General features: G+C 51.6%; 1 protein-coding gene across 3 annotated transcripts in view; it reads right to left on the bottom strand.

Moving 5' to 3' along the window:
• Positions 1–13,133, bottom strand: part of FAM133B (family with sequence similarity 133 member B) — a 68,586-nt gene extending 55,453 nt beyond the window's left edge. For 2 of the 3 annotated variants that reach the window (XM_068122484.2, XM_078781824.1), the window contains exon 1: positions 12,828–13,107. In XM_068122484.2, the coding sequence (XP_067978585.2) occupies positions 12,828–12,851 (24 nt within the window). In that variant the 5' untranslated portion in view covers positions 12,852–13,107. Of the gene's footprint in view, positions 1–12,827 lie in introns of all 3 variants that reach the window. The other variant, XM_068122486.2, reaches the window with a different exon arrangement.
• Positions 13,134–17,743: the final 4,610 nt, after the last annotated feature.

Here is a 17,743-nt window from a genome sequence, read left to right as displayed (position 1 = left end):
CACACTTAATTAACCTATGAAATAAATCAGGAGGGCTGTGGGAAGTGAGTCGGACTACCTACCTACACTTCCTTAACATGCTGAACCCCTTAACCATCATGCAAGTATGTACATTTTCTTCGTTGTTCCTGTGGAGGGAGGAAACAACAACACACAACACTAACTTAACCACAAAACTTAACCATCTTTCCAAAACTCAAAACTCTAACCTTTGTACATACCCCGGTCTACAGACCGCGTCCCCCGGTGGATGCCACAAGACACAACCTTACCTGCGGGGCCATCCCCAATGCATCCCCCCTAAATTTCCACGGCCCTGTCCAGATGTTACAGGTGAGTGACACGGCTCGGTGGATTTCGCCCACATTCATGCAACACAGACCCCTTAACCACTCATTCTCATTCCATAGGTCATCAAGGCATTTCAAAAATCAATAAAGCACTTATTTCAATACACCCCCTGCAGGACCATGGCATTGATGTCATTCACGTGTGTGTGCATTCCTCAACTAGGCAGCGGGGAGGTACCGCACAAAAAGATGGTGGGGGCGCATCAGGCTGTGGTGCCCGCAGTCCCAAAAACAAGTCAACCGACTTACAAGTTCATTGCCCCCCCCCCCTTTACCTCTTGGCCCCGTGACAGCCCAACAGCCCCTTTCCGCCGTTACCTCGCCGGTGAGGGTCTCCACACACACCAGGCTCCTTTGCCTCCTGCTTTCGCGCAGCAACACGGGTCACCGGGGGACTTCCTCACCCCGCGGCGCCCAACCAGACCCTCCACCGACGAGCTCCAATTTCCAGTTACCACCGGCTGCCAGGGGTAATTGCCGCAGAGGGGGGCCCGCAGGCATCGCTCCTCAGAGCTTGCTCTGTACCTGCGGACACACACACCTTCCCCACCCACAAGACCCCAAAACACACTTCCTCCCCCGCTGCCATTCAATTCTCCACACAACTCAGCACAATTCAGTACAATTCATAGATGGTGTAAAAGGTGTTACAAGGCTTGCCATGGCCTGCCAATGTGAAATCCCATTCACAGTTCGAATCATTGAATCCTTACACATTTCCATTAGCACATTTCCAAAAAGCACAATTATCGCCCCTCATTATCTCCAATAATCATCACTCACTCTCCAGGTTCCACTCTCACGACCACATCAAAACACCTAACCACAACACAAAAACATACGCCACCCACAAGACACTGTGTGGCTCCCATTCCATCCCCTCACCGGCCATGTCATCACTCTCACCCGCCTCCCAACTCCAATTTACATGTCCCCAATTTCCAAGCAAGTCCTGAAGCCTGGGACAGTACTCCTCAAAACACTCACCTCAAGTGCAGGTAGTTGCAGGTTGGTCAGGTTCAAGAGCGTCATCCACCCATACAATTCCCAAAATTTCTCATTGGGCCTACCAAATACTTCCAAATTTCTCTTTTGTCCCCACTACACTGGCAGGTATGTGGATCCGCATCCAACGGTGATCATCGCTACACTACTACCTGTGGCCACGACAGCTCTGCACCTCTACCGTGCAAGGGTCACCGGGACAAGGTGAGCAGTCAAAACGCCAACATGGCCCATGAGTGTCCATAAGGGTGCGACCCACCATCCATCCTTCGGCCCCCCTGCGAGGAACACAGCTGCACCAGCCCCAGCTGGCCAATGTGGTGAGCACTTGCTGCCACAACACACACTACCGCACACACAACCTCGGCCCTGGGGGGCACGGTCGCAGTGCGTGGCATCCCTACAGCCACGTCCCCTGCACCTCCCCTTCATCCCCCAGTCCGACTACAGAACTGCAGCCCCCCAGTGCTCACCCACATTTGACCACACCAAGGTCCAGTCAACAGCCATGCTCCACCAGGAGACTCACCCAGAAGACATGGTCCACACACCTCGGACATGCACAGCACCACGTTGACCCTCAGGCTACACAACTACATCCCCATAATCCCGCGTCCCAAATATCAGCACAGTTGCCCCCGCAACCAGTTGAAAGCTGTGTCTTGCTACCCTATTAATTTCATCACAGCCTCCAACACTTTGGTCTACACACCCGGATCAATAATGGCGTCACTGTACAGTGTCCACCATGACATTTCAAAATCCACCCTTAAATTTGCATCTAACCCACAGATTACCCATGCCAACCATTTATCACATTTCACTAACCTCACCAAAGAAGGATGCTTTGCCATACACATGCCAGCCGAGCATGGCCCATATGCTCGGCTCGTTACACATCTCCCGATTCACATCCCCATGGCTCTCTTCCCAACCCGAGAGTCCATAAATCATAACGGAGCATCTGTGGAAGGTCACTCACACCATCACGTTCCACAGATGCCCCCATGGTTGTCCGGCAGGCTATCTCCCTCCCTGTCCATTCGGTTTGACCCGCGTCCATAGACCAACACGGCATGGCAGGTCATCACATGCCAGTTGTCCCAAAGTCTCAGGGAGAGGGTGTCAGGTCGCATGCCCGGGTGATCACTACATCAGGCCCAAGCTGGCCATCTGCGGTGCCACCACCAAAGCGCGACCCACAACACCTCCCCCTAGTGGTCCTCAATATTTGCCATCCCAGGCTTGAGAAACCACCTCGGACCTCCCTGGAGGTCTTAACCCCCACCAGGGTCCGGTGACCCTGCCGGCCCGAGCCGCCAGCTCGGACGGCGCCCCGACGGACAAGGGACGCCACACTCCACCAGACCCCCCGTGGGACCCAGGTCGTACCTCAACACCCAAGGCTGGACCCCACGTCCAAATCTCGCCATCACAGCCCCCCAGCTGGCCGGCATACCCAAATTTTGAAAGGGGCAACTTTGGCCCGAGGCCATCCCCCATGACCTCTCCATGTCCAAATCCCGCAGCCCGGGGACCAATCCCCACCATGGCTGCTCCAAATCAAGTTCCCATTGTAATTTTATTTTAAATTTTCTTTTACCAATTTTCATTCCCACTGCCAAACCGCAGCTGCAGGGAACAACCTCTACCACCGGTTGTTCTGCCCCTCCCTGCAGTTGATCCAAATTCCCTACAGGGACCAAATCTCCAGAAGCTCTATCTCCCGATCCTCCAAGATCCAAATCCAGCCCGGAGCCAACACACTCCCCCAACTGGTTGTCCAATTTTGGAGCCTCTGTTTCCAAATAGCAGTGCTCAGTGAGCGTCCCCTCGGTCATTCCAACCACCTCCTCGGACCAACTCACCTCATCACCCAGGCTCCTTTGGGCCTGAACAAGCTCTACCTCCATGGGACTGTCACAGGTCTCCAGCCGCTGTATCAAATCATCCTCATTACAAATCATTCCTGGCCCCGCCAAGCTTTGATCAATATCCCCAATAAATACCTGGTCCGGCTCCATTGCACGGACCCCCAAAAACTCTACCCCCTCTTGCTCCGCACCACCGCCCTGGTGCTGCACAATTCCAAATTCATCCCCCGGTTGGGGTGTTGTGACATCCACACGGTCCCGATAAACAACCAGGCCAGGATGTGGGAAACATTCCCCTTTCACTCCATTAATTTGGTCACTCATGTCCTTCGGTCCTTCCCTCCATTCCTTCCCCCACGACTCCATTCTATTTACCAGCCCGTCAATTTTATCATTTTGAGCATCCATTAATTCCTTGAAAAATTTCATTAAAGCCTGGTAGTCTCTCGGGGCCGTCCCATTTGTTCCCGACTCCCCGGTAGGGGAGGGGCATAAGTTGGTGCTCGGGACGAGGGAAGCTCCAAGGCTCACCTCTGCATCAATTTCCCCTATTTCCGGCTCACTCCCAACGCTGACGGAGGCCTCGCTGCGTACTTCCATTTCGTCGACCTCCGACATCCGCTTTTCGGAAGGTCGTTCCCCGCGCGCGTATTTATTTTAATAATTCCTGAAACACAATTTAAATTTGACGAAGACGCGATATCGCGCTCCGTTTGCCCAATTGATTATCAAATTTCTCCGCCTCAACTATAAAAATTTTGCGTTCGAACGTCGGACGCAATGTACGCCCGACCGTGTCGATGTCGCCCCGCGGACAAAAAAATTTGTCCGACCGTGTCGATGTCTCGCCGCGGACAAAAAAATTTGTCCGACGGGTTCAAATCCCACTCCTGACACCACTTGTTACGCAACTGTGATTAACACCACAGTTACGGATGGCCGATTTGCGAGACTTTAACTCCCGAGGCGAACACTCAATGGCGGACTCAAGTTCAACACAAACGCGCGGAATGGCGGGACACAGCGAAGGCTCCGCAGCCTTACCTATTAAAATCAAACACCCAGGAAAACTGCGTTCAGATATATATACAGAAAATAATATAAGGATTTATTAAATCAAAGCAAAGACAGTGAAAAAGCCGCGCCGGTAAATCTAATACCTCTAAATCGGGACGTCCCCACACGACTGACAGCAAACACGATACGAGGGAGGTTAATACGAAAATAACAAGTCACGTCGTGTACAGTGTACGCGGAGCCCGGGCTTATCTGTCTCCGTCGTCTTCTTGTGACACGGCCGCGCTCAGCCGCCACCAGGTCCTTCGCTCCAAGCTCCACGAGGCCCCGCTCCAAGCACCACGCGTCCGACGCGTGGCCAGCAGCTTCACACGAGGACGATCTCCACCAGGCCCGTGCACCAATGGTTCAACGTAGGGCTCGACTTGCTTTTGGGAGTGCTGGCAGCCAAGTGCCAACTGCCAACTGCAACGAACTGCGCCGAACTCCCTGTGCTCCGTGTGTCGCCGTCTATCGCCGTGTCCAACTCTTGTGCCAACTCTCTCTTGCCGTGTGTGTCCAACTGGTCTGTTCAGTGCCAACAACCCAACTTGCGTGTGTAACCAGAGCGACTGCCACGAACTCAACTGCGTGTGTAACCAGAGCGACTGCCACGAACTCAACTGCGTGTGTAACCAGAGCGACTGCCACGAACTCAACTCGACTGCACTGCCCGCGTCTGCTCAGAGAGACTCAACTCAACTGCACTGCCCGCGTCTGCTCAGAGAGACTCAACTTCTCTTCTGCCTCAAAAAGCCACGAAATGGCGTCCGACCGTCGCCTATATTGGTGGCCGATGACGTCACATTGGCACACTCCTCAGCCAATCATAGCCTCCCAACTCGCCGGTCACGCCCTCTGCGGCATGCGACTCCTAACATCTCCCGTCCGCGACCCCCCGGTCCTGTGCAACACGTGCCAGGCGAGGTTGGTAGGCCTTTTGAGGTGCGAACGGCGGCGGCCAACCGTGGCGGTGTTTTTGGCCTGGTTTCCTGTCTATTTATTACGAAGTCAATGTCAGGGAAAGGGAATTATTTAATGTTGCGCTAAGGACCTAACTAATGTTTATGTGGTTTGCAGTGCCATAATGGACAAAGGTTTGACTACCAGGTGAGACTCACAGGGGCGTTACCTTTAATCCCTCACTATTTAACACTCGGACCTCCAGGTAGTTCCACAATCATACATCTTACCCCGACAAACGCCTAAACATCGAGAACTTATTACATGTAGAGTCCCTGTCACGACAGCCGAATACCTACCTATTCAGATCTACCTAGCTCTAGATATTGCTCTACCAAATTCATAACAATATATATATATCTATATATATATCTATATATATATATATATATATATATATATATATATATATATATATATATATATATATATATATAATAATAGGCGTAGGTGATCCATCTGTCTGGGGGTGTGGCTTAGTCCGTTTGCAGAGTAGCTCACCCATAGCTCCACCCATTCTTGGAGAGGCTTCATGTAAACAAATATCCACCATTTTATTACCTCGAATGGCTTTGAGGCCTGTTTAGTTGGGCCCATGCTGTCTTTCTCTCTCACAGAGGTTTATTTCAATTCTAATTCGATATATCATTTCATTTCTAACAGTCGCTAACATAGTGTTAGACTCAGTTGGAAAAAAACGGGAAGAGAATCCCATGAAAGTTTCCGTTTATAGAACGAAATGATTTCTCTAAGGCCTGCAAACGAAAGCCCATTCATTGAGAGTCACCCTCACGATTTTATCTCGAATTCACCATCTGATTTAATTTTTATCGATGGTTTTAGACTCGGTGTCAGAAATAATTGAGAATATTCACGCACACATGGGAAATTGCCGAGATATATTTATAAAAATCGCGCCACGATGATTCACGAAAATACACCACCTAAAATAACATTTGGGGAAAATGTCGACATATATTAAAAATTCGCTTTTTATTTTCCGTTAAGATATATTACTTTTACATTTTATGAGAGTCGGCACAAAAACGACCTATTTATCTTTGTTCTTTCTTATTTCATTCAACATTATTATCCGGAAGAAAAATATGTTTCAGGAAATTACCGAGAGATATTTCTTCGTTTTTTTTTTATTAGTTATGTGCGCATACACTTTAAATAGGTTTATTTGAAATCTTTAATTTTCACAATGTAATTTACTTGCCATTTGTCATTTGATAATTACGAGACACTTCCTCTTGAGGATCGTGACAATTCATGCATTGCGTGGAAACTTCCATTTCCAAAATAAATGCGACGGTCGATGAAGAACGCAGACTTGAATAGGATGTAGCAAGAAAACGAATCAGACGGGCGAACGAGTTCGTCGATGAACATCAATGCAGACTTGAACAGGATGTAGCAAGAAGCGCACAGAGACCGCACGAGACGGGAGAACCGCACAGGATGCTGCTGCAACAACGATGAGGAGGGTTGGAGAGGAGCGAGGGGTTTGGAGAGTGAGGTGCTAGGGGTTGGAGAGTGAGGGGCGAGGGGTTGGAGAGCGAGGAGCGAGGGGTTGGAGAGCGAGGAGCGAGGGGTTGGAGAGCGAGGAGCGAGGGGTTGGAGAGCGAGGAGCTAGGGGTTGGAGAGCGAGGAGCTAGGGGTTGGAGAATGAGGAGCAAGGAGTTGGAGAGTGAGGGCCGATTGGAGCGGAGAGTGAGCACCGATTGGAGCGGAGAGTGAGGAGCGATTGGAGCGGAGAGGAGTGTGAGGAGGTATTGGAGAGGAGTGTGAGGAGGTATTGGAGAGGAGTGTGAGGAGGTATTGGAGAGGAGTGTGAGGAGGTATTGGAGAGGAGTGTGAGGAGGTATTGGAGAGGAGTGTGAGGAGGTAATGGAGAGGAGTGTGGGGAGGTATTGGAGAGGAGTGTGATGAGGTATTGGAGAGGAGTGTGAGGAGGTATTGGAGAGGAGTGTGAGGAGGTATTGGAGAGGTGTGTGATGAGGTGTTGGAGAGGAGTGAGAGGAGGTATTGGAGAGGAGTGTGAGGAGGTGTTGGAGAGGAGTGTGAGGAGGTGTTGGAGAGGAGTGTGAGGGGGTGTTGGAGAGGAGTGTGAGGAGGTATTGGAGAGGAGTGTGAGGAGGTATTGGAGAGGTGTGTGAGGAGGTATTGGAGAGGTGTGTGAGGAGGTGTTGGAGAGGAGTGAGAGGAGGTATTGGAGAGGAGTGTGAGGAGGTGTTGGAGAGGAGTGTGAGGAGGTGTGTGAGGAGGTGTTGGAGAGGTGTGTGAGGAGGTGTTGGAGAGGAGTGAGAGGAGGTATTGGAGAGGAGTGTGAGGAGGTGTTGGAGAGGAGTGTGAGGAGGTGTTGGAGAGGAGTGTGAGGGGGTGTTGGAGAGGAGTGTGAGGAGGTATTGGAGAGGAGTGTGAGGAGGTGTTGGAGAGGAGTGTGAGGTGTTGGAGAGGAGCGAGGGGTTGGAGAGTGAGGAGCGATTGGAGAGGCGAGTGGGGAGCGATTGGAGAGGCGAGTGAGGCGCGATTGGAGGGGAGTATGAGGAATTGAAGACGAGTGTGAGGGATTTGAGAGGAGTGTGAGGGATTGGAGAGGAGTGTGAGGGATTGGAGAGGAGTGTGAGGGATTGGAGAGGAGTGTGAGGGATTGGTTAGGAGTGTGAGGGATTGGAGAGGAGTGTGAGGGATTGGAGAGGAGTGTGAGGGATTGGAGAGGAGTGTGAGGGATTGGAGAGGAGTGTGAGGGATTGGATAGGAGTGTGAGGGATTGGATAGGAGTGCGAGGGATTGTAGAGGAGTGAGGGATTGGAGAGGAGTGTGAGGGATTGGAGAGGAGTGTGAGGGATTGGAGAGGAGTGTGAGGGATTGGAGAGGAGTGTGAATGATTGGAGAGGAGTGTGAATGGTTGGAGAGGAGTGTGAGGGGTTGGAGAGGAGAGGAGTATGAGGGGTTGGAGAGGCGTGTGAGGGGTTGGACAGGAGTGTGAGGGATTGGAGAGGAGTGTGAGGGATTGGAGAGGAGTGTGAGGGATTGGAGAGGAGTGTGAGGAGGTGTTGGAGAGGCACGAGGGGTTGGAGAGGAGCGAGGAGTTGGAGAGTGAGGAGCGATTGGAGAGGCGAGTGAGGAGCGATTGGAGAGGAGAGTGAGGAGCGATTGGAGAGGAGAGTGAGGCGCAATTGGAGGGGAGTATGAGGGATTTGAGAGGAGTGTGAGGGATTTGAGAGGAGTGTGAAGGATTGGAGAGGAGTGTGAGGGATTGGAGAGGAGTGTGAGGGGTTGGAGAGGAGTGTGAGGGATTGGAGAGGAGTGTGAATGGTTGGAGAGGAATGTGACGGGTTGGAGAGGAGTGTGAGGGGTTGTAGAGGAGTGTGAGGGGTTGTAGAGGAGTGTGAGTGTTATGTCTTGGTGGTCCTGCGTCCATGCATGCATCCGCCCATGAACAATTGTCCTATAGGGTATTTATGCGCCATTTCTGATCGCCATCTTTTTATCAATCAGATGATAGGCAATCTGCAAACAGTATGATATACAGTCACGTGAAAAAGTAAGTACACCCCATGTAAAGTTTTGACTTTTTCAACATATTTCAACATACAGCTATTTGATCTTCATTTCAACAATATTGATAGATAAAGGTGATATAATATAACAAATATCATGAAACATTTACATTTTGTAGTCCCTGGTGTTGGGCTAGCGGCGAGGGTACCGGCTTAGGATCCTAGGATCCTGGGTTCGAATCCCGGTCGATCGCTGAATTAACGCCAGGGGGGTTGACTCAGCCTGTCATCCTTCCGAGGTCGGCTAATTGAGTACCAGTTCACTGGTAATTCCCTGTTTGCGTTAAAAGGCGACAAACAGGGATGGCGGCAGGAAGGGCATCCGGCCGTAAAACATTGCTTCAAAAAGGGGACCAAAAAACAACAACAACCACGGTGCCCGAAAAAGGCCAACCCCCGCTTTGCGGGGGAAAATGGCCTCTAAAGGTGGTTTTTTATTTACATTTTGTAGTCCATTGTATAATTTAAATAAACATAAATGCAAATTTCGCATGTGGAAAAAGTAAGTACACCCTTGGTTCTAATAGGTGGTATTTCCCCCTTTGGCAGAAACAACCTCAAGTCTGCGTTTCTTATAACTGTCTACCAGTCTCTGACATCGACTGGGAGAAATTTGTGCCCACTCCTCCATGCAAAATTCTTTCAGCTGTGCCATGTTTGAGGGGTTTCTTGCATGCACAGCTCGTTTCAAATCCCCCCACAACATCTCGATGGGATTTAGATCCGGGCTTTGCTTTGGCCAGTCCAGAACACTCCATTTCTTTATTTTCAGCCATTCCTTGGTGGATTTACTGGTATGCTTAGGGTCATTGTCATGTTGCAACTCAACCTTCGGTTGAGCTTCAACTTTCCGACAGATGGCCTCACATTATCTTCAAGCACCCTCTGTTACAATGAAGAATTCATAGTGGATTCTATGATGGTGAGATGCCCAGGCCCTGATGCAGCAAAGCTGCCCCAAACCATAATATTTCCACCACCATGCTTTACAGTTGGTATCAGGTTCTTGTGGTCAAATGCTGTCTTTGGTTTTCGCCAAACATGTCTTCTGGTACTGTGGCCAAATAGCTCTACCTTTGACTCATCTGTCCAGAGCACATTGTTCCAGAAGTGCTGGTCTTTGCCTCGGTGTTCATTGGCAAACTTTAGTCTTGCCCTGATGTTCTTTCAAGGACAGCAAATGTTTCCTCCTGGCACACCTCACATGTAGATCAAATTTGTGCAGCCTCTTTCTAATGGTAGACTCGTGCATTTTGACATCAACAGTGGCAAGAGCTACCTGTAGGTCCCGTGATGACATTCTGGGGTTCTTGGAGACTTCTTTCAGCATCTTGTGGTCTGCTCTCGGGCTGAACTTGCTGGGGCGGCCTGGCCTGAAAAAGTTGGCAGTTGTTTGGAATCTTCTCCACTTGTAGATGATCTTCCGGACAGTCGAATGATTGATTTCAAATTGTTTGGATATCTTTTTTAATACCTTCCCAGACTCGTAGGCATCTATAACCTTCTTCCTGAAGGCCTCAGAGAGCTCTTTTGATCTAGGCATGGTGACGCCGCACACTTCAACAACAAAGAGCAAACCAAACTAAATGTCTGAGGTTTAAATAAGACAGGTTCCTCCAAGATCCTCTGTAACGATGTTCTAATCATTTGCACCTGAGTTGGTGCACCTGATTCTAATTTTAGGTATTTGAAGTAGTGATAAATGTAGGGGTGTACTTACTTTTTCCACATGTGAAATTTGCATTTATGTTTATTTAAATTATACAATGGACTACAAAATGTAAATGTTTCATGATATTTGTTATATTATATCACCTTTACCTGGATCAATATTGTTGAAATGAAGATCAAATAGCTGTATGTTGAAATATGTTGAAAAAGTCAAAACTTTACATAGGGTGTACTTACTTTTTCACGTGACTGTAGTTTATTAAGGCGAGGATAGATGGTCCAGTTTCAATCTACATTCAAACAAAATCTCTTCCTCCATCTTCTTCTTCACTTATAATGGTGAGTTTCATGCAATGCCGTTTCTCCTGTTTAGATTCAGAAAAAAACTTGCTGTCAATACTTTTTCTTTGAACATTTCCATTTTATTTCCCGGTGTCTACCCCGGTTTAGAATAGGTACACTGGTACACCGTATCCCTGCGCATCGTAAGAGGCGACTAAGGGTTGGCGTCAGGAAGGGCATCCGGCCATAAAAACATTGCCTCAAACAGGGAACCATGATTGTCATGGGGCCCGCAAGGCTAACCCCTGTTCTAGCGGGGAAAAATGGCTTTAAAACGATTATTCAATATTCATTAATTTCCATTTTATTCATATGAGAGTAATATATTGCCCAATCAAACAGTATTTTTGATTATACACCACATTTTGAAGCATCACATGGCAGGTCACTCTACTTGCAACACAGGTGAGAAATGGATATGAATAAAACCAGCTGATATTTCAATAATTTATTCTCACGATTTTTAAAGGGTGAAAGTAAATGTTTACTTGCGAAAATCAAAGATTTTTCAAGCTTATTGGTTGGTCTTGTGCGTTATTCTGTCTGTCTGTCAGTCGCCTACAGGTCACAATTTTCAACTGATTTCATGAAACTTCACCTAATGGTAGAGTTGGTCATAAATAAGAGGCCTATTGTTTTTGTGGTCAATAGGTCAACATAGGCCAAAGGTCACCAACTTTGTCAAGTTTCTAAAATCCTCAATTTGCATCCGATTGACTTGTAATTTGAAGAGGATTTGTATGTCAGTTACTGAATTCAACCACCAACTATTTTTGAGGTCAGCATATGCCAAAAGGTCAACACAGGCCAAATTTCTAAAATCCTCAATTTTCATCCGATTACTGCAACTTGAAATTTGAAGAGGCTTTGCATATCTGGTTACTGAATTAAACCACCAACTATTTTTGAGGTCAACATAGGCCAAAAGGTCAACATAGGCCAAAAGGTCAACATAGGCCAGATTTCTAAAATCCTCAATTTTCATCCGATTACTGCAACTTGAGATTTTAAGAGGATTTGCATACCAGGTCACTGAATTCAACCACCAATTATTTTTGAGGTCATCATAGGCCAACAACTTGTTTAATGGGTTTCGCAAGTATCATGCTATGCACGACATATTTCTAGTTGTTTATATTGATCTGTCAGTTGGACCTGTCGGTCTAGATACCATCTATTTACATCTATTTATTGCGTAAGCAAAAATGGCAGAATTCCCCTCTTCTCCTCTGCACTGTATTCAGTAAACGTGAGGTGTGGCGGACTGTTGCGATACATGCTATGACAATTCATATTTCAGTGCCAACTTTGCAATACATTTTCTTTGCTATCCTCCACCCCTCCCTCTTCCTCCACTCGCCTCTCTTCTTCCCCCCCCCCCCCCCTCCGTACCACCTTCAACTCCACCCCTCCTAATATTCTCTTTAGCGACCGAGTTGCGTGGCAACGTTGGGTACCTTTGCTCGTCATTCAAAAAATTGTCGGGTCCGGATCCAATTCTTCACCAAAATCTTATCATGTCGTCCCTGTCACATGCGCTACCTCTCCGGCCACTCTCGGTGGCGAAGGTAATAACTCCGACGATCGTGGTACAACCACGCGATGTACTGTACATTGAAAATTAAATAAATAAATCAAACATTTTAAAATCCATCGCCGTGGCGACAAGTACACCGGGATGCTCCATTAAAACATTTAGGTTTTTTGAAATTCTGACTTCTCATGACGTAATAATAACACACGTATGTATATAAATCTTCCTATACATACAACTCGTAAATGCACTCCCTTTAAAACAGCAGTGTATAAAAATTAAAATGGTTATAATGACCAACAAATGAAGTGTCATATCAAGCACATGCATGATACTGATACTGATAGAGTATCATACAATCACAGATCAAACTGTACTTAACGCAGAATAGTAAAACCTTCAATATACGATTTATAAACAAGGTCCAAAGACGCGTCACACGAAGCAATTCTTCACAACTTACGACTCTCGTGTCTCTTTTCCCCATAATCTTCAAGCAAGATCGGGACAATCCGACACAAGGAGGCCGCGGGTTACAGTAGACCGGAAGAATCCCTCAAAAAAAAAAATGCGAGCAAGACCTGCGGATGTCACTAACATAAAACAACGAGCGTGACCGTGAGAAAAGATTTAATAACCTCAAGGATAACAGAACATCTGAAAAAAACGAAATTGTTGTTTAAGGGGATGTATTCCTTCGATTCTTTTTTTTTTCTTTCATAACGACATGGTAGCGCTTCTTCTTCGAAATGGCACAAATACTAGAACTACAAGGCTCAAGATAGCCCACTAACTATTAATTGAGAAACTGCATCGGTCATGTACGCTGTACAGTAAGTTTCGTTCTGTAACCTTCACCTATTTACTTCCGGAGAAGCGATCCATTTATAATGTACAAAAAATTGGCGGTACCGTACTGGAAATGTATGATCTTCCTGAATCAGTTCAGTCCAGTTTAAAGTTGTTCACAAATGATACGAAATTATATAGAGTGGTGAACAGGGATGCAGATGCAGTAGCATCCAGAATGATATTGATGAGGCCATGAAATGGTCAAGGCACTGGCAGATTCGATTTTGGTGAAGATCTGAATATGGATTCGGATATGAGAGTTATTTAATTTTTTTAAGTGATTCTTCAACATTGGGAGATAGGGCCAAAAGGATACATAGCAGGATTTCTCAAAAAGCTGTGGATGGATTTGGACGAAACTTGATGGACCAGTTGGGTGTCTGACAAGGACGATTCGATTCGATTTTGGTGAAGATCGGAATATGGATTCAGATATGAGAATTATTTAATTTTTAAAGCAATTATTTGAAGGAGCTGGGGCTCCCACGTCGATCGGAAGAATGGACGCGACAAAAAGCTGGAATTCATCCGAGTTGCTTTAATCAAACCAAACACTCAGGCACTCTGAAAAGCCCGTTTATCGGGCAGCAATATATATACATATTATCCCGGAGCGTTTGCCCAGGAAAGGCGAGAGGGGACGTGGCCCAGCGTCCTGGCTGCGGCCTGGCAAGTTGAGGGCGAGCCTGCCCGGGCGTCCTGGACGAGCCCGGCATGGTGATCGCTCCGCGTCCTTGATAGGTGCAAGGCGATTGTGAAAACCCAGCGGTAGCCGCTACACACGTCCCCCCAGAATCGACTTGCACCGGCAGGGTCAATTTGAGGGGGGTCCTGATGACCCGGCCGAAGCGACCCCTGGCGGGTCGTGGGAGGGGGTCCGGTGTGGTGGTGGGCGGTCGAGTGGGGGGCACCGTGGACGGGGGGCGGCCTCGCCGCGGCGGAAGGGCCACCCGTGGTGGGTGGTCGACGTCCACGTGCGCCGGCTTGAGGCGGTCCACCGCAATCCGGTCCGACCTGCCGCCGATGTCGATGACGAACGACTTGTCGTCCCGTCGCAGCACCCGGAAGGGCCCGTCGTACGGCGGCCGGAGTGGCCCCCGATGTGCGTCGTGATGCACAAAAACATACTCCGCTGTGCGAAGTGCTGGGGGGACGTAGGACTGGGGGTCACCGTGGTGGGATGTTGGCACGGGGGCAAACCGTCGGGCGGCCTCCTGGAGGTCCGAGCGCTGGTGAGCTGCGGACCAGGGACTGGTAGCGTCGGGCACGAATTCGCCCGGGACGCGTAGCGCCTGGCCATAGACAGGCTCGGCGGTGGATGCCTGGAGGTCCTCCTTGGGGGCCGTGCGGAGGCCCAAAAGGACCCACGGCAGCCGGTCGGCCCAACCGCCGTCTTGAAGGCCGGCCATGAGCGCGGCCTTCATGGAGCGGTGGAATCGCTCGCACAACCCGTTTGCTTGGGGGTGGTAGGCCGTAGTACGGTGGAGCTTGACCCCCAGGTTGCGGGCGACCGCGCCCCACAGCTCGGAGGTGAACTGTGGTCCGCGGTCTGACGAGATGTCCGCCGGTGCGCCGAAGCGGGCGACCCAGGTGGCGATGAAAGCCTGCGCCACGTCGGCGGTGGTGGTGGAGACGAGGGGAACGGCCTCCGGCCACCTGGTGGTCCTGTCCACCATGGTGAGCAGGTGTGTGAACCCCCGTGACGGGGGGAGGGGGCCCACCAGATCCACGTTGACGTGGTCGAAACGTCGTTCGGGCACGGTGAAAGGTGCCAGCGGGGCCTGGGTGTGTCGGTGGACCTTGGCCCGTTGGCAGGCCGTGCAGGTGCTGGTCCAATCGCGGACGTCCCGACGAAGGCCGTGCCAGACGAATCGCGCCGACACCAGCTTCTGGGAAGCTTTCCGGCCCGGGTGGGAAAGGCCGTGGAGGGAGGCGAAGATGCGGCGTTGCCAGGTGACGGGCACGATGGGGCGAGGCTGGCCTTGGGAGACGTCGCAGAGCAGGACAGTGTCCGCGAAGGGGATGTCGGCCAGGCGGAGGCCCGTGTCCGCCGCCCGGAGGGCTTGCACCGTGGTGTCGGTGGTTTGGTCCGCCGACATAAGCGCAAAGTCCACGCCCAGGTGGACCGCGTTCGCGCTGGCCCGGGAAAGACAGTCGGCCACGGCGTTGTTTTTGCCGGCGACGTGCCGGATGTCCGTGGTAAACTCCGACACGGCGGAGAGGTGGCGCTGTTGGCGGGCCGACCACGGCTCCGTGACCTTGGCCATGGCGTAAACCAACGGCTTGTGGTCGACGAACGCCGTGAAAGGTCGGCCCTCCAGGAGGTGGCGGAAATGGCGGACCGCCAGGTGTAGACCGAGGAGCTCCCGGTCAAACGTACTGTATTTGAGCTCGTTCGGCCGGAGCTGCCGGCTGAAAAAAGCGAGTGGCTGCCAAACCCCGTTCACCCATTGCTCATGTACGGCGCCCACCGCGTAGTCAGAGGCATCCGTGGTGAGGGCGATGGGAGCGTTGAGCACCGGGTGAGCGAGCAGTGTTGCGTCGGCGAGGGCCCGCTTTGAGCTTTGGAAGGCCGCATCCATTGCTGCGGACCAGGCGATGTCGTGCTTGGCCGGCTTGCCCCGGAGGGCTTCGTAGAGGGGCCGCATGAGTTGAGCAGCGCGGGGCACGAAGCGGTGATAAAAATTCACCATTCCCAGGAATTCCTGCAGGGCCTTTATGGTGCGGGGACGCGGGAACGTGGTGATGGCCTCGACCTTGGTTGGCAGCGGCACGGCCCCGTTCTTGGTGATGTGGTGGCCCAAAAAATCAACGGCCGTCGTGCCGAAGTGGCATTTGGCCGGGTTGACGATGAGGCCGTGCTCGCTGAGGCGCCCGAACAGTGTTCGGAGGTGGAGGAGGTGCTCGGCCCGGGACGTGCTGGCGACGAGGATGTCGTCCAGGTAAACGAAAAGGAACGGCAGGTCACGCAGCACGCCGTCCATCAAGCGCTGGAACGCCTGAGCCGCGTTCTTGAGACCAAACGGCATCCGCAAGAATTCGAATAAGCCGAACGGCGTGATGACTGCCGTTTTAGGGACGTCGGCCGCCCTGACAGGTACCTGGTGATATCCCCGTATGAGATCAATTTTCGAAAAAATGACCCGTCCCGCCAGACGGGCGGAGAAGTCTTGGATATGCGGGATCGGGTACCTGTCGGGGGTGGTAGCGTCATTGAGACGGCCGTAGTCGCCACACGGGCGCCATCCACCCCCCGGCTTTGGCACGATGTGCAGTGGCGAGGCCCACGCGCTATCGGAGCGCCGCACGATGCCGAGGTGCTCCAACGCGTCGAATTCGGCCTTCGCCACGGCGAGCTTGGCTGGGTCGAGGCGGCGGGCCCTGGCGTAGACCGGCGGGCCCGTGGTTGGTATGTGGTGCTCGATCCCATGCCGTACTGCGACGGCCGAAAACGTCGGCCGCGTGAGGGCCGGGAACTCCGTGAGCAGGCGAGCAAACTCGTTCGCCGCCGGGACGGCGCATGCCAGCTCGGTCGGCGCGGAGCTGCTCAATGTGCATACCAGGGAGCTGAAGGTTTCGGCGTTGATTAAACGACGCCGTTGGACGTCCACCAGCAGTCCGTGTGCGCAGAGGAAGTCGGCGCCTAGCAGAGCCATGGGCACGTTTGCGGTTACAAACGTCCAAGCAAAGCGTTGGCCGCCGAAGCAGAGGGTGACGTTGCGTGGGCCGAAGGTGCGGATGGTCGATCCGTTGGCTGCAACCAAGGAGGGGCCGCAAACCGCGGATTGCCTGTCCTGGTCAGAGGCGGGTATGACGCTCAGTTGGGCGCCGGTGTCGCACAGGAAGCGCCGTCCGGACGCTTTATCCGTGATGAACAGTAAGTTGCCCGTGTGGCCGGCGCTCATGGCTGGTAATGAACGCCGGCCCGGCCGTTTCCCGGCCTGCCGAAGGTGCACGGGGGTCGGCATGTCCGGGCCTTCTGTCCGAACCTGGCATGATAGTAACACCACGCTTGGTCAGGTGGAGGCCCCGGTCGTCGTGCTGGAGGTGGTCGGCTCGGTGTAGCGGCCGCCAATTGCGTCGGCAGTTCGGTCGTCGACCGTGCCGGGTGCTCGGGCGCCATGGGTGTTGCGTCGGACGGCGGTGGGTCCCATGTCGCCGCTGCGATGCGCTGTCCTGCGGCGGAGATCTTGTCGGCTTCTCTGGCAAGGGCCCGGGGATCTGTGATCGTCGTGCTTGCCAGGGCGAGGCGTACCGGGTTAGGCAGCTGACGGAGGAACAGCTCCCGGAACAGGAATGCCGGAGAGTGCTCGCCGAGCAGTGAAAGCATGTAGTCCATTCGCTCGGAAGGGCGCGTGTCGCCGAGCTCGGGCAGGTCGAGCAGGCGCCGTGCGCGTTCCGCCGATGGGAGGACGAAAGCGTCGAGGAGAAGCTTCTTAATCGCGCCGTATTTGTCAGCGGCTGGCGGGCTCTCGAGGAGGCTCAGGGCGCGGGCCGCGGTGGCCGAACCGAGCGCTGCTACCACAT

This window comes from Myxine glutinosa, chromosome 7 (genome assembly GCF_964187855.1).
Source record: "Myxine glutinosa chromosome 7, kmMyxGlut1.1, whole genome shotgun sequence".
Taxonomy (NCBI): Eukaryota; Metazoa; Chordata; class Myxini; order Myxiniformes; family Myxinidae; genus Myxine; species Myxine glutinosa.
This window is presented reverse-complemented; position numbering and strand designations above follow the sequence as displayed.